General features: G+C 34.0%; 1 protein-coding gene across 4 annotated transcripts in view; it reads left to right on the top strand.

Moving 5' to 3' along the window:
• ARL6 (ADP ribosylation factor like GTPase 6) overlaps positions 1-26069 on the top strand; it is a 59893-nt gene that overhangs the window by 21078 nt on the left and 12746 nt on the right. Inside the window, exons 5-9 of one of the 4 annotated variants that reach the window (XM_036851530.1) lie at positions 282-376; positions 12704-12833; positions 16567-16622; positions 16754-16766; positions 21649-22403. In XM_036851530.1, the coding sequence (XP_036707425.1) occupies positions 282-376; positions 12704-12833; positions 16567-16622; positions 16754-16766; positions 21649-21682 (328 nt within the window). In that variant the 3' untranslated portion in view covers positions 21683-22403. Of the gene's footprint in view, positions 1-281; positions 377-12703; positions 12834-16566; positions 16623-16753; positions 16767-17170; positions 17380-21648; positions 22404-26069 lie in introns of those variants that run through there. The other 3 variants (XM_036851531.1, XM_036851532.1, XR_005019771.1) reach the window with 3 other exon arrangements.

Here is a 26069-nt window from a genome sequence, read left to right as displayed (position 1 = left end):
ATTATGGTTTTACTTGTCTTTTTTTAAAATTATGAAATATCATTAAATTTACCATATTATGATCCAAATGAAAAGAAATTATTCTACATGAAATATGACTAACATGGTTAATATATTAATTACTCATATAAACTAATAAGAAATAGCACCAAAGCCTGTAATGTATAAATGGACATAGAACATGAAGACATAATACACAGGTTAGGAATTGCAAATGGATAGTAAACATAGAAAAATGTTCAAGTTTATCTTTAATATTTCTCATTCTTTATATTATACAGAGAAGGACAAGCCATTATTTTTGTCATTGATAGTAGTGATAGATTAAGAATGGTTGTGGCCAAAGAAGAACTTGATACTCTTCTGAATCATCCAGGTACATGTGTGTGTCTTTCAGTCTGTGATGTCTGTGCTTTGGGGTCTGTTTATGTATGATGTTTTGTTCTTTGGTGTAAGCAAAACGTGTTGTTTACACTGTGTGATCTTTTATTTAAAATTTTTGAATTTTAAAACATATTAATTATGCCGAATTAACAATATCTTTACTTGCAGTACCATATATTTTTTAAATTTCAAAGTTTTTTGCAATGTTTTTATTTCCCTGAAAATGAAAATGCCCTTTTTTTCTGATTATGTAAGTAATGTGTCAGTAGCAAAATATGTGGATGGAAAAAGGATAAGGAAGAAAGTAAAAATCAATGTTTCAACACATTAAAAATTTTTTTGGTTACCATCTTTTTACGTGTGTGTGTGTGTGTGATCGCAGCATTTCTTTGGTATTTATTGTGGGAATTCTTTTAAAACAGATCTTTTCTGTTTTTAAACTACTCCCAGCCCTCCAATCCTCTTTGAAGATATCAGTATTAACAATTTGGTACTTTTTCTTTCATACCTTTATCTATATTTCATATCATATATACATACACAAACATATACAGTTACCAAAGATACGTACAGTCGCCCTTGGTATCTATGGGAGACTGGTTCTAGGATCCCCGAGGATACCAAAAGCTGTGGTTGCTCAAGTCCCTTATATAAAGTGGTGTAGTATTTGCATAGAATCTATGCGCATCCTCCCATATACTTTAAATAATCTCTAGATTGCTTATAATACCTAAGAAAATATAAATAGCATGTAAATAATGCCAGTGCATGGTAAATTCAAGTTTTGCTTTTGGGAACTTTCTGTAATTTTTTCCTGGCGTATCTTCCATTCACAGTTGGTCGAACTTGTAGGTGTGGAGTCCACAGATACAGAGGGCAAACTGTACAGGGTTGGGTGCTATGAGAACTGTCATCATTATTTACTAGACGGGATCATATTCTGTACACTCTTCTGCATCTTCCTCTTCTCAAATAACACTGCGTGATGGAAATCCTTTCAAGTCAAATTGCATATATATAATTATTCTTTTTAATGATGCCTAATATGCCATAGTGTGAATGTACCAAAGTTTATTCAATCATTCACCTGTTGCTAGATATTCTTTTTTTTCCCACAGTAAGTTTTCCAGTAGTATTGTGGAATTCTGCATTTCTAGCCTGACTCATGCAAAAAGATTTTAAGTGGCCTTTGTACCCGTGGTTTTAGAAAAGGACTTCTAACAATTCTTGCTGCTTAACCATAATATCTTTGGTATTTTTACTGGACAACCTCAAGTTTATTCAAGTATTTGGGGGGGGAAATTATCCAGCCTGTACTTTTTATGTGACTTTTTCACTTTTAAAAACTTAGTCTTTTATCTGGGTTGAGAAGGCACTTTTCATTCTACATTCCCTTTTTTGTTAATCTTTCCACTTTCTCCCCAAAACGTGTTTTGACGTTGACCAAAAAATGAAATAGTTCCTACAAAATCTGCTTTAAATACCGTGGGAACCTTGGTTTCCTCAACTGAAGCCTTGTCCATGTATCTTTATGTACTTACTGATGCATTTATTTTATAGGTTAGATTACCAAAGGAGGGATTTCTCAGCTGAAACGTATATGAAGTTTTTTTTTTAATTGAAGTATAAGTTGTAATACAGTGAAATGCTCAGATCTTAAGTATATAGTTCTGTAATTTTGACAAATGCATACACTCATGTAACTACATTCCCAATCAAGAAACAGAACATTTTCATCACCTCAGAAAGTTCCTTCATGCCCCTTTCCAATCAACACCCCACACCTGGAAACAGAGGAACTACTAATCTGATTTTGATCCCCAGAATTTTGCCTATTCTACAATTTCATATAAATGAGGGGAAAGGTACATACATTTTTGTGCCTAGGTTTTTTCATTCAGCATAATGTTTTGGGGAGTCACCCATGTTGTTGTATCACTTGTTTACTCCTTTTACTTGCTTTGTAATATTCTATTATGTGAATATACCACAGTTTGTTTATCCAGTCTCTTGTTGATTAATATCTGGGCTGTTTCTAGTTCAGGGCAATTATGAATAAAGCTGGTGTGAACATTTTTTTGAGATATAATTCACATATAATATTATATCACTTTCAGGTATTCAGCATAATGATTTGATATTTGTATATACAGTTGGCCCCTTGAACAACTGGGGTTTGAACTGCACAGGTTCGCTTATATGCAGATTTTTTTCAAATAATGCTACAGTAGTACTACATGATTCGAAGTTGATTGAATCCACGAATGTGGAACCGCAGATACAGAGGGTCGGCAACGAAGTTATTCACAGATTTTTGACTGTGCAGGGGTCGGAGCCCCACCCCCACATTGTGCCAGGGTCAACTGTATTATGAAATGATCGGTATAGTAAGTCTAGTTAACATCTATTTTTTTTACGACACATAGAGTTTTTTTTTCATGGGATGAGAACTTCTAAGATCTATTCTTAGCAACTTTCAAATACACAATACTACAGTATTACTAACTGTAGTCACCATGCTATACATTACATCTCGTGAATTATTTGATGACTGGAAGTTTGTGCTTTTTGGCCCCTTTCACCCATCTCAAGCTCCCTCCACCCCAGCCGCTTCTGGCAACAGCCAGTTTCTTCTCTGCATCTATTGGTTTGTTGTGTTTTGTTTTCTTCAGATTCCACATGTAAGTGAGATCATATGATATTTGTCTTTCTCTGACTTATTTCACTTAGCGTAATGGGTTTCATTTTGTCATTTTCTATCTTGCAATGGCCTCCCCTGATTTTGTATTAGGGCTGTAGAGACCTCATAAAATGACTTGAAGAGTATTTACTCCTCCTTTTTTTATTTTTTTATCTTTTGGATTTGTGTAGAATTGGTATTATTTCTTACTTAAACATTAAAATAGAATCTACCAATGAAGCCATCTGGGTCAGGATTTTGTGTGTATGTTGGGGGCATGAATTATAAATTCAGTTTCTTTAAATGATGTAAGGCTATTAAAGTTCTGTATTTCTTCTTGGGTCACTTTCGGTAATTTGTGACTGAATTTGTTAATTTGTTAATTTATCTAAGTTGTGAAATTTATTGGCATAAAATTGTTTGTAACGTCCTTTCATTATCATTTTAATGTCTGTAAGACCTGTATGATATACATATCTTCTTTCATTTCTAATATTGGCAATTTATGTTTCCTCCCGTTTTTCTTGCTCCATGTTTTAAAGAGTTTATGGTTTTATTAATTTTCCAAGAACCAGCTTTAGGTTTTGGTACTTTCCTCTGTGGGTGTGTCTTTTTAAAATTTCGTTAATTTCTGCTCTTTTTTTATTAAGAACTTTCGTTTTTATTATGAACTTTCTGTACTTAAATTGAATCTCATTTTATCTTTTTCAGATGGAAGTGGAAATTGTTGATTTTATACCTTTCTTTTCTAATAAAGCATTTTACACCTTTGTTTTATAATAAAAGCATTTAAAGCAATACATATTTTCTGAGTATTTAGCTATATCTCACAAATTTTGATATATTTCTTTTCTTTATTATTTGGCTCAAAGTATTTTCCAGGCTTACCTTGTAAATTCTTCTTTGATGCTTGGATTATTTAGTAGTGTATTATTATTTAATTTCCCAAATATTTGGGAATTTTCTAGGTATCTTTTTGTGATTGATTTCTGATTTAATTCCATGTGATCAAAGAACCTATTCTGCATGATTTTTATTCTTAGAAATATATGACCTAACATATACAATTGAGTGTGGTGAATGTTCCATCTGCAATTACGTAGAATGTATATCTTGCTGTTCTTGGGTGAAGAGTTGAATAAATGTCAGTTGATAGTGTTATTCACATCTTCCACATCCTTTCTTTATTGAGGTATAGTTGATGTGTTAATACAATATCATATAAGTTTCAGGTGTACAACATAGTGATTCACAATTTTTAAAAGTTATGTTCCATTTATAGTTAATATAAAATATTGGCTATATTCCCTGTGTTGTACAATGTATTCTTGTAGCTCATTTATTTTATACATAGTAGTTTGAACCTCTTAATCCCCTACCCCTACCTTGCTCCTCCACCCTTCCCTCTCCTGAGTGGTGACCATTAGTTTGCACCCTATGTCTGCGAGTCTGTTCCTTTTATGTTATATTCACTAGCTTGTCGTATTTTTTAGATTCCACATATAAGTGATATCATAAAGTATTTGCCTTTCTCTGTCTGACTTATTTCACTCAGCATAATACTCTTCAAGTCCATCCATGTTGCAAATGGCGATACTTAATTCTTTTTCATGGCTGAGTAGTATGCCATTGTATATACGTACCACATCTTCTTTATCCATTCATCTGCTGATGGGCACATAGGTTGCTTTCATATCTTGGCAACTATGAACACTAAGGTGCATGTATCATTTCGAATTAGTGTTTGGGGTTTTTTTTTGATAAATACCCAAGAGTGGAATTGCTGACTCATATGACAGTTCTATTTTTAGTTTTCTGAAAAACCTCCATACTGTTTTCCATAGTGGCTGCACCAATTTACATTCCAACCGGCAGTGTACAAAGGTTCCCTTTTCTCTACATCCACACCAACATTTGTTATTTGTGTTCTTTTTGATGATAGCCATTCTGACAGGTGTGAGGTGATATCTCATTGCAATTTTAATTTGCATTTCTCAGATGATTAATGATGTTGAGCATCTTTTCATGTGCCTGTTGGTGAGCTGTATATCTTCTTTGGAAAAATGTCTGTTCAATCTTCTGACCATTTTTTAATTGGGTTGTTTGTTATTTTGATGTTGAGTTGTATGAGCTGTTCATATAGTTTGGATATTAACCCCTATTGGTTGTATCATTTGCAAATAAGTTCTGCCATTCAGTAGGTTGTCTTTTCATTTTTGTCAGTGGTTTCCTTTGTTGTGCAAAAGCTCTTAACTTTAATGAGGTCCCACTTGTTTATTTTTGCTTTTATTTCCTTTGATTTAGGAGACAGATCCAAAAAAATATTGCTACGATTTATGTCAAAGAGTGTTCTGCCTGTTTTCTCTTCTAAGAGTTTTATGGTTTCAGGTAGGCTTTAATCAATTTTGAGTTTATTTTTAGATATAGTGTTAGAGAATGTTCTAATTTCATTCTTTTACATGTAGCTGTCCAGTTTTCCCAGAACCACTTATTGAAGAGACTGTCTTTTCTCTGTTGTATATTCTTGCCTCCTGTGTTTTAGATTAAATGACCATAAGTGCATGTGTTTATTTCTGGGCTCTCTATCCTAATGTGGTGTATCACAAGGATCAGTGGATCCTTCCACTGATCCACGTGTCTGGTTTTTTGCCAGTACTATACTGTTCTGATTACTGTAGCTTTGCAGTATAGTCTGAAATCAGTGATCATGGCTCCTCCAGTTCTGTTCTTCTTTCCCAAGATTGTTTTGACTATTCAGGGTCTTCTGTGTTTCCATACAAATTTTTAAATTATTTGTTCTAGTTCTGTGAAAAATGCCATTGGTATTTTGACAGGGATTGCACTGAATCTGTATTTTGTCTTGGGTAGTATGGTCACTTTAACAATATTAATTCTTGCAATCCATGAATACAGTGTATCTTTCCACTTGTTTATGTTATCTTCAGTTTCTTTCATCAGCATGTTATAGTTTTCTGAGTACAGGTCTTTTACCTCCTTTGGTAGGTTTATTCATAGGTATTTTATTCTTTTTGATGCAGTTGTAAATGGAATTGTTTCCTTATTTTCTCTTTCTGATAGTTCATTGTTAGTGTATAGAAATGCAACAGATTTCTTTATATTAATTTTGTATCCTGAAAATTTACTGAATTCACTCAAGAGCTCTAGTAGTTTTGGGGATACATCTTTGGGATTTTCTATGTATAGGATCATGCCATCTGCAAACAGATCCTTGTGATAGTTTTGCTTCTTCCTTTCCAATTTGGATTCCTTTTATTTCTTTTTCTTGTCTGACTACTGTTGGCTAGGACTTCCAAAACTGTTTTGTATGAAAGTGGTGAGAGTGGGCATCCTTGTCTTGTTCTTGATCTTAGAGGAAATGCTGTCAGCTTTTCACCATTGAGTATGAGGTTAGCTGTGTACTTGTCATATGTGGCCTTTATTATGTTGAGGTATGTTCCCTCTGTAACCACTCTCTAGAGAGTTTTGTAATCATTAATGAATATTGAATTTATTTCAAAGCTTTTTCTGCATCTATTGAGATGATCATATGGTTTTTATTCTTGAACTTGTTAATGTGATGTATCACAATGATTGATTTGTTGGTATTGAAAAATCCTTTCATCCCTGGGTTGAATCCCACTTGATCATGATTCTTTTGATATATTGTTGCATTGGTTTGCTAGTACTTTGTTGAGGATTTTTGCATGTATGTTCATCAGTGATATTGGCCTGTAATTTTGTGTGTGTGTGTGTGTGCATGTGTGTGTGTGATATCTTTGTCTGGTTTTGTTATTAGGGTGGTGCTAACCTCATAGAATGAGTTTGGAAGTGTTCCTTCCTCTACACATTTTGGAATAGTTTGAGAAAGATAGGTGTTAATTCATCTCTAAATATTTGATAAAGTTCACCTGTGAAGCCACCTGGTGCTAGACTTATATTTGTTGGGATGGTTTTTTTTTAACTACTGACTCAATTTTATTACTGGTAATTGGTCTGTTCATATTTTCTATTTCTTCTTGGCTCAGTCTTGGGAGACTGTACATTTCTAGAAATTTGTCCAGTTTTTCCAGTTTTTATCCATTTTATTGGCATATAGTTCCTCAAAGTAGTCTCTTATGATCCTTTGTATTTCTATGGTATTGGTTTTAACTTCTCCTTTTTCATTTCTTATTGTATTGATTTGGGCGCTCTTCATTTTTTTCTTAATGAGTCTGGCTAAAGGTGTATCAATTTTGTTTATCTTTCAAAGAACTAACTTTTAGTTTCATTGATCTTTTCTATTGCCTTTTTAGTCTCTATTTCATTTATGTCTGCTCTGATCTTTACTATTTCCTTCCTTCTGCTAACTTTCAGCTTTGTTCTTCTTTTTCTAATCCTTTTAGGTGGTAGGTTAGGTTGTTTATTTGAGATTTTTCTTGTTTCCTGAGGTAAGCTTGTATCAATATAAACTTACCTGTTAAAACTGCTTTTGTTGTGTCACATAGATTTTGGATCCTTGTGTTTTCATTTTCATTTGTCTCCAGGTATTTTTTGATTTCCTCTTTGATTCCTTCAGTGATCCATCAGTTGGTTGGTAGCATATTGTTTAGCCTCCATGTGTTTCTGTTTTTTGCAATTTTTTTTTCTTGTAATGATTTCTAGTCTCATAACATTGTAGTTGGAAAATATGCTAGATATGATTTAAGTTTTCATAAATTTACTGAGGCCTAACATGTGATTTATCCTGGAGAATGTTTCATGTGTACTTGAAAAGAATGTGTATTCTCCTGCTTTCGGGTGGAATGTTGTGTATATATCTATTAAGTCCATTGATCTAATGTGTCTTTTAAGGTTAGTGTTTCCGTATTGACTTTCTTTCTGAATAGTCTGTCCATTGATGGAAGGGGCAGTTAAAGACCCCTACTATTATTGTGTTACTTTCAGCTTCTATATTTACATCTGTCAATATTTGCTTTATGTATTTAAGTGCTTCTATGTCGGGTGCATATATATTTACAATTGTTATATCTCCTTGGATTGATTCCTTTATCATTATGTAATGTCCTTCTTTGTCTCTTATAACAGTCTTCATTTTGAAGTCTATTTTGTCTGATATAAATATTGCTTTCCTTGCTTTCTTTTGATTTCCATTTTTGTATGGAATACCTTTTTCCATTCCCTCACTTTCAGCCTGTGTGTGTCTTTAGATCTGAAGTAAGTCTCTTGTAGGCAGCATATGTACAGGTCTTCTTTTTGTATCCATTCAGCCATTCTATGTCTTTTGAGTGGAGCACTTAAGTCATTTGCATTTAAAGTAATTATTGATATATATATGTTCTTATTGCCATTTTATTCATTGTTTTGGGTTATTTTCGTATCTCTTTTTTGTTCCTTTCTTCTTTTGTTCTCTTCTCTGGTGATTTGATGACTCTCTTTAGTGTTATATTTAGACTCCTTTTCTTTTTTTGTGTGTATATCTATTATAGATTTTTGGTTTGTGGTTATCATGAGGTATATATTATATGTATGTATGTATATGCATATATGTATGTTTAAGTTGCTGATATCTTACTTTCAAGTGCATTTTAACAAGCCTGCATTTGTACTCTCCTCCCCTCATGATTACTGTTGTTGATATCATATTTTGCATCTGATTGTTTTGTGTATCCCTTAACTGCTTATTGAGGATATAGATGATTTTACTACTTTTGTCTTTTAACCTCCTACTACCTTTGTGCATAGATGGTTTCTTATCTTTGCTATACATTTGCCTTTACTGATGAGCTTTTTCTGTTCATGCTTTTCATCTTTCTCATTGTGTCTTTTTCTTGTTCACTTGGGGAAGTTCCTTTAATATTTCTTGTAAAGCTGTTTTGATGGTGCTGAACTCTTTTAGCTTTTGCTTGTTTGTGAAACTTTTGATCTCTCCATCAGATCTGAATGAGAACTTTACAGGGTGTAATATTCTTGGTTGTAGGTCTTTTGCTTTATCACTTTAAATATATCCTGCCACTCCTTTCTAGCCTTCAGAGTTTCTGCTGAAAAGTCAGCTGATAGCCCTATGGGACTTCTGCTGTATGTTACTTATTGCTTTTCTCTTGCTGCTTTTAATATTCTCTCTTTACCTTTAATTTTTGCCGTTTTAATTACAATGTCTTGGTGTGTTCCTCTTTGAGTTAGTCATGTATGGAACTTTGTATTTCCTGGACTTGGATGTCTGTTTCCTTTCCCAGGTTAGGGAAGTTTTTCAGCTATTATGCCTTCAAATATGTTCTCAGGCCTTTTCTCTATCTCTTCTTTTTCTGGTACCCCCATAATGCAAATATTAGTGTGCTTGATGTTGTCACAGAGGTCTCTTAAACTGCTCTCATGTTTTTTCATTCTGTTTTCTTTTTTCTGTTCCACATCAGTGGTTTCCACTACTCTATCTTCCAGGTCACTGATCTGTTCCTCTGTATCATTTAGTCTACCGTTGATTCCTTCTAGTGTATTTTTCATTTCAGTTATTGTATTCTTTATCTCTGGTTGTTCTTTATATTTTCTAACTCTTTGTTAAAAACTTCTAATTTCTCTCTCTGTGCATCCATTCTTCTCCTGAGTTCTTTGATCACCTTTATGATCACTACCCTAAGCTCCTTCTCAAGTAGACTTCCTTGCTCCACTTCACTTTGTTCTTCTTTTGGAGTTTTATTTTGTTCTTTTGTTTGGAACGTGCTGTTCTGTCACTTCATTTTCCCTAACTTTCTGTTTTTATTTTTGTGTATCTGATAGGTTGGTTATATTCACCAACCTTGAAGAAGTGGCCTTTTGTAAGAGATGTCTTATGTATCTCAACAGTACACTCCTCTCTTGTCACCAGAGCTATATGCTCTAGGGGTTCCCCCTCTATGAGGCTGTATGGGTCCTTCTGTTGTGTCGGGCTAACTGTGTGGGTAGTTTGGTAGGCCTGGTTGGCTCCTGGTTCATTGGTTGCCAGGTCCTGCTTTGTGTGGAGGCTGATGGCCACTGGTTGGCAGGATCAGCTCTCAAGGTAGCTGACTGCATAAACTCAAGAGGCCCTAGGGCTACAGCTGGTTTACTGGTGGGTGGAGTCAGGGTCCAGGAGACCCTGGGGCTGTTGCCTGCCCACTGATGGCTGAAGCCACGTCCTGGAGCTAGTGCTGGCCTACTGGCAGGCAGAGCCAAGCCCTGGGTTCTGGTTGCAGGGCCCAGGGGTCCCAGAGCAGGTGTTGAGTCACTGGTGGGGGGGGGACCAGTTCCTGACAGAGTTGGATATGGGGCCCAGGGTGTCTTGAAGATTGTGTTCACCTGCTAGTGGGCAGGGCCAGGGCCCAGCCAGTCCCAGAGCAGGGTCTGGCCAGGGCAAGGCTGGGATAAGCTAGAGAAAGATTCCAAAATGAGCTTACTGGCACCAGTGTCCACGTGGTACAACAAGTTCCCCAAAATGGCTGCCTCCAGTGTCTTCGTCCCCAGGGTGAGCTTTACCTCTCCAAGATCAGCAAGTAGGTCTGACCCAGGTTCCTATCAAATTACTGCTTCTTCCCAGAGTCCTGAAGCCCGTGAGAGTTTGTGTGCACCCTTTAAGAGTGAAGTCTCTATTTCCCCCAGTTCTCTGGGTCTCCCAAAAGTGAGCCCTGCTGGCCTTCAAAGACAAATGCTCTGGGGATTCATCTTCCCAGTGCAGGACCCCTGGGCTCAGGTGCCTAGCATGGGGCTCAGATCTGTCCCTCCTTTGGGAGAACCTCTGCAGTTATAATTATTCACTCATTTGTGGCTCGCTTACCCAGGGATATGGGATTTGACTATATCTCGACTCCACCCCTCCTACCCATCGCATTGTGATCCCTTCTTTATATATTTAGTTGTAGAATATCCTTTCTGATATGTTCTGGTCTTTTTCATTGATGACTATTCTGCAAACAGTTGTGATTTTGGTGTGCCCATGAGAGGAAGTGAACTCCATTTTGCACCTGAGAGAGTAGAGAATAAACTGCCTGGGGACAGTCCGGGAAATGAAGGCTCTGTGCTGCGGTTTAAGATAATCATCTGGGACAGGGAGCAGCACAGCCAGGCATCAGATGTCAGGGAGTGTGGAGCCTTTTCCTCCCACAGACGCCACCCAAAGTTGCTTCCTCATTCAGTCCTGTGGAAAACAATCACACATCTCCCACAATCTTATTGATTTTTTTTTGTCTACTTGTCTATCAATTTCTAAAAGAGGGGTGTTGAAGTGTCCACTAGGATTGTGAATTTATTTGATTTTCCCTTTAATACTCTCAAATTTTGCTTTATGTATTTGGAAGCTTGTCTATTAGATACACACTTAAAATTGTTTTGTTTTCTTGATTGATTCACCTTTTTATAATTTTTAAATGCCTTTCTTTTTCTTTGCTAGTACCCTTTGTCTTGAATACTACTTTGTCTGATGTTGGTGTAGCCATGCCAGCTTTCTTACACTTAAGCATATGCATAATATGTTTTGCAAGCCTTTTACTTTCAACTTGTTTGTGTCCTTATGTTCAAAGTGTGCTTCTTGTAAACTTCATATCTTACTTTTTTATCTACTCTGAAATTCTCTGCTCCAGGATAAATTCCAGCTGGACTAAATATTTAAATATAAAAATTACACTATTACAGCAGTGGAAGAAACTATGGGAGAATTTTTAAAATAGAAATTTACATATCCTTTGACCCAGCAATTCCACTTCTCAAATTTATCCTATAGATGTTCTGGCCCCTGTACAAATTTTTGTATGTACAAGTTTATTCATTATAACATTGCTTATAGTTGTAAATATTGGCAACAACACAAATATATCTCAGTTGGGTACTAGATAAATAAATTATGGTACGTAGTACTGAAAGACAGGACATTCACAACTGTTAAAATAATGATGAAACTGCTCTGTATGTACTGATATGGGACAATCTCCAAGCTATGAAATTAAGTGAAAAGCAAAAGGTGTAAAATAGTGAGAATAGTCTGCTATAAGAATAACATATAATAATTGTTTGCAAATATGTAAAATATTCGTAAAAAGATGCCAAGAAACAGATGATGATATGGGTTGCCTCTTCCAGGGAGAACAGGTGTGTGGACTAGGACAAAGCTGGGAGGGAGGAGATGCTTTTGCTGTGTACAATTTTGTCTCTTCTGAATTTTGAACTGTTTAAATGTATTATGTATTCAAAAGTAAAAAAAATGCTCCCAAAATTGTAACAAGGTAAAAACATCTTGTTAAAGTATCTAGATTACTTACAATGCTGCAACTAAAATATAAAACCAGGATCCATTTTATACTCCTTCTACTTCTGTTTGAAGTTGGCCTCTTTTTTGTTGACAGTAAAAATGAAACCCAAAATGTTTGACCCTTTTCTAGGTGCTGTTCAGTAACTGTTTAATGAGCCCCCCACTCCCACCTCATCCATCTTTGGTTTACAGTTCCAACCAGAGGGCAGATAATCTTAGGAAGAGGTATTTTTAAAATTCTCCTGTCGCTCAAATACATGCTTCACAGTATATGTCTTTAAATGTTTATGTATGTGTGATATGGGAAGAAGTGATTGGAAAACAATTTCAGTGGATTACAGTTTTAAGGATTTGGGAGAAAGTAACCCAAAAAGCTGGAAATGTGATGATAGTCTTATTTTCTCTTTTAGATATTAAGCACCGCCGAATACCAATCTTATTCTTTGCAAACAAAATGGATCTTAGAGATGCAGTGACATCTGTAAAAGTGTCTCAATTGCTGTGTTTAGAGAACATCAAAGATAAACCATGGCATATTTGGTAAAGTTTTATATTTACTTTTCATTTTATCATTCTGAAAAAAATCTCCAAACTTTTAGGTTTTTTTCCAAGCTCACTTTATAAGTGGTAGGATGTAAGGTAAAGATTTTGTTTTATAGAATCGTGGCTTGCAGGTATTCATCAATATATTACTGTTAAAACCTTTTCAAATCTTTTCAGGGCTAGACAAATAAAAACTACTCTTTAAAAGAACAACTTAACCCACTTACTCACCCAACTTCAGCCACACTGATTTCCTTCTGCACATTGAATCAGCCAGCCACAGTCCCACCTCAAGGTGTTGGTACTTGTTACTCCCTTTGTCGGAATCATTCTTTAAAATAATTTTCCTGCTTGTTATTTCACTTCCTTCCGGAAAGAGACCTCTCCTAATAACTCTGAAACATCACTATACCTTACCCCCGTCTCTTGTTTTTTCCTTACTTTGCTTTACTTTTGTATTGCCATATGACCCCTTCTTCTTTTCTTTTTTGTTTTATAGTCTGTCTTCCTACACTAGTGCATTAGTACCATGAGAGCTGGGATTTCATTGATTTTGTTTACTCTGTAACCCCCAGAATAGTAATGGTACCTGCTACTTAGTAGATACACAATAAGTATTTGTTGATATGAATAAATAGAAATGCAAAAATTAATCTTATTTGGACATACTAATAAGGTTGAACTCTTAAATAATTAGTGTCTGAAATTATTATACATTGTTTATTTGAAAAGCAGTTTCTTACTAATATATTTAACTCCAGTGTGCCTTTCTACCAAAATATTCTAACAAGGATAACCAGAAGTTATATATTAGTATTTTAAAGCCTACCACTACCTTATGTTAAATTAACCTTCCTTCTATCCACCTGCTTACCTCTCCGTGCTGGAAGATATCCTTCTCTTGCCATTTTTCCCCTTTTAATAAGAAGATATCTATAGAGAAAGGCTGAACACAAAACACGGAAGTGGTAGAGCTCAGAGAAGAACTTTAAGAGCTAACCTTGGTGCTGAAAAGAAAAGAGCTTGAGAAAGCCCTTGAAACTTTTCTGTACCCAGGGCTGCATATCTCAAGTAAAACCCTCCTTACTTTGGAAATAAGAGGAAAAGTCAGTGTTTACTAAATGATTCTTGAGTTGGAATTTGAGGGTTTGTGGTATTTGGTTGGTGAAGAAAGGAGGGACTTGGGGTAGAGAAATATCTTAAAATAGAACCTTTGTATTTTTGTATATCATACTTAAATTTATAACATCTGAAGTAGAATAATTTTTAATTTTTGCATTAAGTGTTGTGATTGCTTTGATAGAAAGTACAACATTCAAAACACGGGTCTAATTAGTAAAAGATGCAGTCCTCTTAATTTCGAAGTAGAAATTAATTTTAAAAATGGAAAAATCTCTTTCTACTTAAAATAATTAGTAATTGAATTTTAACAGATTTATTGTGACATCTGAATACTTTTTAGTGAGAGAAAAAAGTAATACCTGATGCTAAAAGGATATGGACTTATATTGCCAGTTTCTATATTACACAACTTATAGAAGAATACCAAGTTTTTCTTTTGAATTTATCTAAAATTTTGACTTCTCCTTAATTCAAACTGGACATCTCACTAAGTTCCAATTAGTGTTTCACTTGTTAAGTTTGTTTTTATCTTTTGCAATGTTTTTAAAGCATGTATGAAATTAAAAATACATTTATCCATTAATTTTAGAGAAAGAAAGTAGCACTCAGTGATGCAGAGATAAAATATTGCATCTCTCTTGTCTTAGGTACAAGTAAATTTGGTCAGTAAAGAAGAGCTCATAGAGAAGTATAGTCTGGAAAATTAAAGGAAAACTTTTTTGGTTTATTTTTGACCAGTGTACTAAACATATAGTCAACTCTGATTTTCAGGTCTGATTGTGTTATTGTTCTTCCAGTGTGTTCTTTGACTAAGTCCCTGGTGTGGTGTATGTACATATTTGCTTTTTTACTATCTTGTGAGGGAGACAGATAATAAAACAGGTAAATAGATGTATAAAATATCAGTTGGGAGGATGAAAAAAAATGAAGTAGAATAGTAAGAGAAAGAATAATGGATGTGGTCCCTCTCTGAGATCTAATTGAAGTCAGGGAGCAATTCACACAAAGGTTTAGAGGAATAACTTTCCAGATAGAGAGGCCAGCAAGTGAGAAGGCTCTTGGATGAGAATGTGCCCGGTGTTTTCTAGGAACAGCAAGAAGTCCATGCTGGCTGGAACAGAGAGATCTAGGGGGAAATTGTAGATGAGGCCACTGAGAAATAACCAGGGGCCATGTCACATAAGGCCTTGTAGGAAATGGTAAAGACTTTGGCTTTTATTCCAATTACAAGTCTTACGATTTATTTGAAAGGAAAGGTAGAATTTAAACATTTGGGAATTATTAGGAAAAGATGCAGGGTTTTTAGTAGGGTAGTGGCACCTCCACCAAAGGGGAAGGATTTCTTCATGGTACTGTACGCTTGTTTGGGACTAGAAGTTTGTGATAAAATCAATACATTGATCTTACTTGATACATGTATTTCAGTTACTGATGTTTTGCCATTAATATAGGTAATCCATAGTTTGCTTTGAATAATTGTGTATCTTATGCTGTTTGTTTCTGTCTTCCTATTTTAAAATAATTCTATGATAAGTCATATTCTTAGTCTAACAAGTAATTTCTTGGAAGTAATTTCTGTTTTGATTAGAATCCAATTAACAGCTTTAAGGTAATTGAGTACATTTTAAAATCATGCTTCAGCACACTAAAAGGAACCCTAATCATTCAGAAAATCTAATTATGTGTACTAATTCTTATTATACGATTATATTTTGAAAGGAAATAACTATATCAGTAACATGTTATGAGAAGCTATTAGTCTAAGTCTTTGAAAAGGATTATTTGATACCCTAAAAGTCTTCTGCATTTTATTATTTTAGTTTATATAACTTTTTATTATTTATAAAATAATGTCACAGTAAGGATTTAGGTTTACTCTCAAGAATGGAAAGACAATGAAAAGACCCTGTGTTCAGTGTTTTATATCCATATCTCAAATATTTAATTCTTACAAAAATCACCTGAGGCCAATGGTGATATTCCCCCATTTTACAGAGGCAGAAACTGAAGGTAGAAGAGTTAAACAACCTATCCAGGTTTTTGAAGCCAATAAATAAAAAACTGTGGTTGAAATCTCCTGGAATTTTTTTATTCTACCAGTTTACCAAAGTTACAATTACAGGTTTATGCCTTTTAGATATCAAACTTCATGTCAAATAAAGTCACTCCATCCTATGGCTAAATTACAACCTAAGTATAGCATTTCTAATAAATAAATGCTGTTGAATCATTGGGGCTGGTAGGGTGGCGTATTCTATAACACTTTTCCGCTATTGCGACAATAACTCAAAGTGTATATTTCGTTAATGCCAGTCTGAGTAATATTCCTAGAATAGTAACTTTTTAGTGATACACTTTTCCAACTGTCCATATAAATTATGAATAATTTTCTCATGTCTTGCTCCTGAACACTTAGACTTTTATATCCTATATATATTCAGTTTCAGTGCTTAGCCAGTTTTGCTCAGATATGTTAGTAGAATATATTAATTTGCAAAATGGCAAAATTGTAATTATTTGTAATGTATGTAATGGCAAAATTGTAATTATTTATTCTTATAGTTTTATGATGTAATGAAATGGATTTTTTTTACGGATTTTATTGCAGTGCTAGTGATGCCATAAAAGGAGAAGGATTGCAAGAAGGTGTAGACTGGCTTCAAGGTACATCACAAAATACTGTGCATCTTCAGCCTTTGTTTCCCTTCCATTCACGTTTTCTTTCCTCTTTTACATTTTATTTTTATTATATCACTGCCTTTCTTCCTCTTGTTTCCATTTATTTCTGCTATCAGAAAAAACAATACAGTAAGTATCCAATACCTTGCTCCATTTACTTCAATTACATTTTTATAAAGGATTTATTTAAATAAAGTGCTTACATCAACATACATGACATCTCTAGAAAATAATTTTAATTTATGGCAACAAATTTCTGTCAGATCTAGTAATAGAAGCACATTTGAAGTTTGGGACAAATTTTAGACCTTACTGTCAATAACTAAAAATAAATCTTCATGACATATATCATTCAAGAATCATACTATATACTCCATATATAGCTCCATTTATTCATGGCGTGTTTTTACAACTTTTAATACTCATATTTAGTATTATATATACTGGTATTCTATTAATGTTTTGTAATCACAGTTCTATTTGTTATTCATCACAATAGCTATCATGAATTAAGATATATCATTTTTCCTAAGGTTATATTGTCTACTAGACACAGGAATGGATTGAAGCACAGTGACCCACAGAGAGCAACAAAATGTGAATGTGAATGAAACCAAGTTCTATAGGTCCTTCTTATTACAGGACCCTTGAAGGTCAGGCCAAAAAATTCCCGTTTTTGAGCAAGACAATTGAGGATGATTTCTATTAGGAATCTCCCTGCCCTGAACAAGGGTGAATAACAAGAGATTATAAATTCTAGCTGTAGTCTTGTGGCTATAAATTTAATTTCTTCTACACAACCCTTTTAATTCCAGTTATTTCTGTTTTTTTTCTCTTCTGTATGTCCTAGTGGACCTAAGAGTAGCCTGCTTGTCCATACATAAAAGACATAGTATTTCTTTGGTTCAAAGTACTAAATGTACATCTGATAAATATTTCTGTGTGTTATTAGTAAGATGTGGTGTTTTAGTTAACTGCACAGACCATTGTATTTTTTTCCCTTTTGTGTTGTCATCATGACATTTACCATTAAACTGCAAAGAACCTTCTAGTTATATTTTACAATTAAGTGAAACTTAACTGAGAACCTCTAGTAGTTCTCAGAAGAGCTAGTGGGATTTTTCTGTGAACACACCAACTTCATTTCCTAGACTGTGCAAAGAAGTGGTCAGAGTGACCACTCTGGGACTGATTCCCACATAAAACAGATAGGTTACAGAGGAACATTACAGAGAAGACACTAGAAGCATATTTTCAGCCTTTATTTCTTATTTTACAAGTGCTTATTATTGTTCACAGTGGAGATATAGCATGGATGGAAACCCCACAATTGCTCATAATATAGTAATTCAAAGCACAGTACTTACTGAAAATAGGTTGAATGGTCATCTGGATTTTAAATTGTAGATCTCTCTCTCTCTGTTTTTTTTTTTGGCGGCGTGGGTGGGGGCAGTTATTTTGTCTGTAACAATGAGGCCACTAGGTGTCAGTAACGATCCAACATCACAGTGCCACTTGGCCAACTCTGGTCTTACCTAATTTTTGTGTCTTTGACTTTTCTGATCCATTATCTTTGCATCTTACCTCCCAAGTCTTTGTAAGAAGGATACTTTACTGGAAAAATTTTTGTGCCCTTGTGTTACCATATTATTTTATGTAACCTTTACAACAATTCTCTGCAAAGTAAGTAGTAGTATCCCCATTTTATGTGGGCAGCGTGGAATAGTAGTAAAAAGCACTTGGACTTTCAAGTCTAGCAGATTTATTCCACTACTTATTAATTATTAACTAATGTCTCTAATTATCTGATAAAAATAATTTTCTTCATCTGTAAAATTAAAAAATAAAATTTCAAAAATTGCCATACAGATTAAATGAAATACTGTATGTGTTAAAGTGCCTACCATAAGAAAGCACTCAGAAAGTGTTAAATTTACCCGTTTACCTAACTTCTGTATTTAGTAGAGGAGGAAACTTAGTATGTAGATTTAAAAGTATATCAGTTTGGTTTTGAGTAGGAGATCCTTTGTTCATAATTTCTGTGTAACAATAAATAGTTTACATTTTTGATGCTTCTAACTGTCTCTCTGGATTTGAAAAGAGGGGAAAACATATATTGCAAAATAGGTAGCAGTAAATATAGGAGACTAGTCTGTGCCTATAACTGTTAACTTATTAGCCAAAAGTTTGTCTGTAAATCTGTGAAAGATGTTCTGAACTTTTATCTCTTCATTTTCCTTGCAAAATTCTGAAATTTCCTAGCATGATAAACCAGAAGGCCTCTGGTTCATTTTGGACCAATTTAATCTTATTATTTTAAGTTTAAGTTTGAAAAATTGGGGGTAAAACATTAAATGACACATTTTGTGCCATGATTCCATTCTCTTTTGGAAGGATTCTCAATAATTACCTATGCATTACAGCCCAAAGACAAGAACCCATGAGTAGACTATGAAATATTTTTTAAAACCACCAGAGAATATACAGAAACCATTGCAGAGGTAAAGAGAGATATTTATAAAAAGAAATCCTCTCGCATGACTAATGAAACTTATTCATTGTATCTCTTTATCTGTATGTGAAAAGTTAATAATGCTTCCAGGTTTTAATATAAGAATTTTATAAACTATGCATATGAGTATTCCAATGAAAGACCAAGGATTGAACACACACTTAGTTTCATCCCCTCTTCAGATCTCACTAACAGTAAAGAGACTTTTGTTTAAAGCCATTTAACCCAAAAAGAATGGGAGCGACAAAAAATGGCAACCAAATTTTGGAAGCCAAATATCTGATGAATGTTGAATAACTTAACAGACCTGAGAAAGCGGAATTCTAAGCTAGCGCTGGAGAAAGCTGGAAAGCATCCTAGTTTACATTGCATATCCCCTCAAAGGCTCAGAAATAGAAGGAAATTGGAAATAAGGATGAGGTGAGACGGAAAGGAGAAGACAGTTATACATCCTTGCCCCAAAAGCAGATTGAAGTTTCATTCTTTGCAGAGAGGCAAATAGTATCCCTGGACTGGAGAACACCAAGCACAACTGTATGTTGGCATGCTGAACTGAAAATGAGGAGCAACGGAAAGTTTCATACTGAAGGTTATAACCGTCTTCTGCCTTCTCCTATTTCTCCTAGAAGACACTGGCAATAGGTAGGAGACAGCAAGTCAACTTTGAGGAGTCAGACCAGACTAAGAGAAAAGACCTAAAGGTATTAACATCAGAAATTCTCAAGGAAATGGCTTAGCTAGATACACTAGACTGAAGATCACTTTTGACAAGCCTCACACATGTAACAAAATTCCAATCAGCTTTATCGTGTTCACTCATACATATGAGAAGATAGCAAAAGATCACCAAGTATTTGAAGATCAAAACATTAGAATTATGGAATGTAAACAAAAAAAGCAGATTAGAAGAAGACTATTTAGGGAGAACATTTCAAAAAACTATTAGAGTAGCTTCAAAGAGATAAGAGAGAATGTATTACTTTCATGAATATGACAAGAATACTACTTGAAAAAGAACAAAGAACCAAAAAAATGAGTTCTTGGAAAATAATAATAGAATAGTAGAAATGGAAAACTCAATAAAAAGAAGATAAAAAAGAGACAATCTCTCAGAAGGTGCAAAAAAGACAAAGAATGGAAAGAAAAGATAAAGTAAGGAGTCATTTTAGGAGGCTCAATAACTTAATAAGTTCTAAAAGAGAGAACAGAGAAAATAGAGGGGAGAAAGTCATCAAATAAATCATCAAACAGTATTTTCCAGAACCAAATGATGAGTTTTTAGTTGCAAGGCCCCTTGAGAGCCCAATGCAGTGGATGAAAATATTCCCACACCAAGGTGGACCATTATTAAAATCAACACTGGAAGACAGTGGAAGATTCTACAAGTTTCCTGAGAAGAAAATAAGAGGTTTCATCTAGAGGATAAGGAAACAAAGTAGCAACAGACTTCTCACCAGCAACACTTGGAAGCAATGCCTGGAAGAATCTAAGGAGAAAATAATATTCGCCAGCAGTATCAGTGTATTATAACTGTATAATACATCTTCAGCCATGTAAAGTCTCAAGAGTTCACTTTCCATACCACTTACTAAGGTAGCCACTGAGGTGTACTGATCAAAAACAAAAGAATAAACCAACAAGAAAAAATAAGGGAAATAGGAAAATCTGCACAAGAGAGTTGGGAAGGAATCCCTAGGATGACAGTGGAGATCCTAGAGTGATAATGAAAGATCTCATATGAAAATAACTGGGCAAACATGGAGAACAACTGGTTCAGATTAAATAGTTTTGCACAAGACTAAGGGAGAGTTCTTCAAGAAAGTGAAATTGATCGACTGTGTAGTATGCTTCATAATAGTAAAGGTTGAAACAGGGTGAGGGTAGTGGGATTGAATTAATGTTAAGTACATTTTTTAAAAAAAACCTAAGGCAGGGTTGGGGATGAAGAACAATTAATAACTGCAGGGAAAACAAAATGTAGTAGAAGAGAGGAAAAGTAACTGGGGTATATCACTCGTTTCAGCTGTGAACAGCATTCACATAGTCATCCTATTGATGACTACATTACTGTGTTAGGAAAATGGGAGTATTGGTTACATGATGAGCGTGGCAGAAGAACGGTGTACAAGCGTGTGAGAACTGAAGCCCCTTATTACATTGAAGGAACTGATATTTCAAGAAGTAATAATAAAAGCATATTATTTAGAGGTACACAGGTAATCACCTAAAAGGGAGTTGAAAGTAGTTGTCTGTGAAAGGAGAAAGGGGATGAGGCAAGGGACTGCTTTTTTTAATACAAGCCTTGTAGAACTAGTTGATTTTAATTAGGTGCACGTACAACGACAGAAATAAAAACTATAGTGTGAATTGTGCTTTTAAAAAGAAAAACGTGTACACATAGGTTTCTACCATGTTCTTATAGATATGTCTTGGATTACTTTAGAGAATGGGTTTTGCCCTGTAGAGACTGATTATTTTTTATTTGGTTTTTATTATCAGATCAGATCCAGGCTGTGAAGACATGAAAAGATAGTATTTGGAAACCTCAACAATTTTCAATTCAAGGAATATATATTAAGGCACACTGAATACTTTAAATTTTTTGAAAGTTGTTTTTACATCTAAGAATACTTGATAATCTTCTGCTTGCATTTATGGACTCTGAATGAGGTTTTTAAGAACATAAGACTTCAGGGATGCTAATCTGGCCATTAATTATATGAAAACTAAATGTTTCCTGAAGGTCTCCCTCCCCAGAATTATCAACTTCTTGAAAGGTCTACATTTGATTGTAATTAGAATGTGTAAAGTCAGAGTTATCTCAGTATCTCATCTTGATTTATGATATCTTTAATGCATTTTATTTTTTTAATTGTCTTCTAAAAACTTAGCTTATGATATGACTTTGTAGTATGATTGTGCTTGTGAAAAAGAACTTGTAAATATTTATAAGGGACCATGGGTAATTAATATATATTAAAGTTTTGCTATATGTCACCATCAATAAAACATAAAATATAATATACAAACTAGTGTGCTTTATATGCTGAAAAGAATAATGCTGTGTTAATATGGTATTTTGTGTTTTACTGTCAAACATTTGTAAATTACCTGAGACCAAGTTAAGCTGAATTTATTTATTCAGTGAATAAAACACTGAATAAATAAATGAAACATCTCTGTACCTATTACTAGTTTGGCATTGTCCTAGGCAATGGTGATACAAGGTAAACAAAACGTATTCCTAATCCTCAGAGAGCTTAAAATTTAATGAGGGAGAATTTGAGAATCTTTTCATTCAGAGTATCTAATTTTATTTCATTGGCTGACTGAAAATATTGCATTTTAAGATTAAGAGGTATAAAAATGAATTAATGTGATTCTTCATAATTATTACAACTGACTTATTCTTTCTTCCTTTAAAATGTCTCCAGTTTACTGCAGTACTTTGTTAAAATAGACTGTGACTCACCAACTGTGTTTTTCCTGAGCATAAACTGCTACAAAAATGTTTTTTAGAATTTTAAACATATCTCTGCCATCTACTGTATGCAAATTGTGTTACTTCTCACAACTTAGAGACTGCTTATAATTGTAAACTCTAAATAGAAGCTTTCATTTTTAATTAATCACTGGGAAACAGTGGATAGAGCAATGGTGTAAATCCTAAAAAATATTACATATAAAGAAAAACTGTAATATATAATGTGTAACATCATAAATATCATTAGCTGTGAAAATGATAAAAACAGAAGAGAAAAGGTAAGTGAGTAATAAAGGTGTATTATGATAATTACAGTAGTGGTATGTTTCACAGAGATTTGAATAAAATAATTTTAAAACTACAGTAAAAGTTCTGTAATTCAGTTTCTCTTAGTCCAGAAATCCCAGTGATTTTGAATTTGGCATATTGAAAGTTATCCAGAATATTCCAGTGATCCAGCATTTTAGCTAGGTTGCCAGCCTCTCATAAATTGTTTTGATGAAGATACAAAGTGAGTCTCATTAATCTAGAGCTGCCTCAAATATAAAAAAGACATGAAGATGAAAACACTGTAATTCAACAAAAAAAACCTAATATGCTATAACTATTTTAGGAGGATGGAGAAAGGGGTGTTTTAAGAGAATTCAAATCCTCATCTACCATAAGGTAACAATAACAATAATAAAAGCTATCACTATATTTTGAGCAAGATATTATTACATGTATGGGATTTTGCATGATATAATCCTCATAATAGCCTTATGTAGTAGATTCTAGTGTTTGTTTTATAGACAAGGAAACTGAGGCCTAAAAAAAGGTTGTTTAAGGTCACAGAGCTAGTAAGTGGTGGTGCTGGTATTCAGAACCAAACAATCTGTTTAAAATGGATGATTCAAGAGCTAAGAGTATTACTGATTTTAGAAATATAGAGGTATCTGCCATAAGAATAGCTAAAAGGATGGGAAAAATCTCTTACTGGGGTGGGAGACCAGGATTGGGGTGCTGGAGGTCAGGGACAAGGGACTGCTGTTTTTTTCTTTTTGCTTGTTTTAAGTCTATTAACACTTCAAAATTTAAACTCTGGGCAGGAATGACTATGAAAAAAATAATTCTTGAAATTATGTTGATTTGTTGATGCTAAATTAGTATTCCACAAACTACAGTAATTCACACCTATGCAAATATGTAGAAGAGAGCTTACTAACTGCTTCCTTTGTTTTCATGATCTCCAGATCTAGTTTATAGTGTATAAACATCCATTTGTACTCTACATTTTTATGTAAAGATTATGTAGAAGCAAGTTGGGCTACAGTGGTCACAGCACGCCATGTGTGTATACACTGAGGTTATTGCATTTGTATTTAACATATTATGCAATTAAAATTTATTGCATTAAAGCTCAAGCAAGTGTTTTTTTATGTTTAGACATCACTGTGTTAACAAAGTTTAATTCATTAAGCTCCACATTTCAATGTGACACCTCGTAAATTGTTCAAAAGTTAGCCTATTGTATGTTTTGCATTTAAATATTTATAATGTGGCCCTATTCAGCCTGTGCCTTATAAATCACAAAAGAGCTGAGTTGTACATATTTTTCATTTATAGGTTGTCTGCTAAAAATTATGAATTGCCTTCTGATTACTTAAGTTATTTTTTTCCCACCGTATTGTGATTTCCATAAATATATGTAGTTACTCTAGAGAAAACTTAAGGCAAATACATTCTGCATGTAACTCTGGTACATTAAAATACTGTAGCATTTTAACTGATTTGCTTTCTGAGTTTTCCTTCTTGCTTCTTAGTTAAAAAATAAATAAAACCAATATTAAATGCTCACTTAAACAGATGTTAAAATGGGTTTGTTCATTTCTGTGACTTGAAGGAAATACTTTGACTGAGAAATGGTTATTGTGTTTAATTGAATGTTTCAAGTAACTTATTTATTACATTTTTATTGTGAATCTTTCTCATTAAGGATGTTCCTTCTGGGGTTTGCAAGGAACTGCCTCAGGACCATTACTGATTCTTCCCTCTGATCATTCGATTTTAATGCCACACTTGGCAGCTTCATGAACATATAGTATTAAGCTTTTCTCTGGTGATTTAGAATAAACCAAAAAGGACAAATTTAATTCTTCACCAAATTTCAAGTCACCAAGTAATGCTAGAAGTCATAGAGGAATAGGAGGTACTTTGAAAATAAAATATGGTTAGAAATATAGTAGTAATAATTAACATTTTTGTGGTTTTTACTATGTGCCAGGCACTTTCTAAGCATTTTACATATGTATATTAATTCATTTAATCATCATAATATAATATGTATAAAATGGATAACTAATAAGAACCTGCTGTATAAAAAAATAAATAAAATTCAAAAAAATCATCATAACAACTCTATGAGGTAGGCGCTATTATCTCTATTATGTAGGTCACGGGTCAACAAACTACTAATCTGTCTTTGTATGGCCCTTGAGCTAATAATGGTTTTACATTTTTAAAGCGTTATTTAAAAAAAAAAAAAGGCAACAGATACAGTACGTGGCCCACAGAGCATGAAATTATTTACTGTCTGGGGCTTTACATAAAAACTTTGCCGACCCCTATCTTAGATGATGAAAGTGAGGCAAAGGAGGTTAAGTAACTTGCCTACGGTCCCATTGCAAATAAACAGAAGACCCCAGATTTTGAGTCTAGACTATCTGGCTCCAGAATTTGTGTTCTTAACCTCTGCAAGGTTTCTTGAAAAGCTAAAGAGCATTCTAAAATGGAATAGAACAATTTGAAATTACTTCTTTCTTAAATAATTATATTAAAGATGAAAAATTAGATGCAAATAGCTGAAAAGTAATGCTCATTGAAATCCTCGGCCCCCCCCCCCCCAGTTATATTGATGTCTTGTCCCTCTGACGTCTTTTTCCTTCTTTTTCTTTAAATGGGTGGCAACAGATGGGGCTGATTGTGAAACATCAGACATGTAAATGTTTCAAAGTTTAATCACACACAGATTATCCCCAAGCATCTGGCTTGGTCTTCCAGATTTCTCAGTGACTTTTTTCAATATTTTGAGTTAACTGACAACTAGTGTTGACAGTCTTGAAACGTGGTAAAATGTAGACACATTAATAATCCAATGTGTGGATATGCATTTTAAGTTGTGACCCCAAGTAACAACTATAGCTAAAAATATTTTCTTAATTGCAAATATTTTATGGCTTTGCCTCAGTGTTCTAAATTTTTGCCATTTGACTATTGGAATAACATATATCCATAAAGGCCTAGGCCCAGAAATCAGTGTGTATGTGTGTGTGTGTGTGTGTGTCATTCTCTTTTGGAAAACTTTATAAACTCGTCCAATTATTTAATGAAATGTTACAATGTTACAGTAAAACATTACTGAGATAGGTTTACATTTCCTCTAATTGAGAGTAATCAT

Source organism: Balaenoptera musculus, chromosome 4 (genome assembly GCF_009873245.2).
Source record: "Balaenoptera musculus isolate JJ_BM4_2016_0621 chromosome 4, mBalMus1.pri.v3, whole genome shotgun sequence".
Classification (NCBI taxonomy): Eukaryota; Metazoa; Chordata; class Mammalia; order Artiodactyla; family Balaenopteridae; genus Balaenoptera; species Balaenoptera musculus.
The sequence above is the reverse complement of the archived record's forward strand: the minus strand, read 5'-3'. Positions and strand labels throughout refer to the sequence as shown.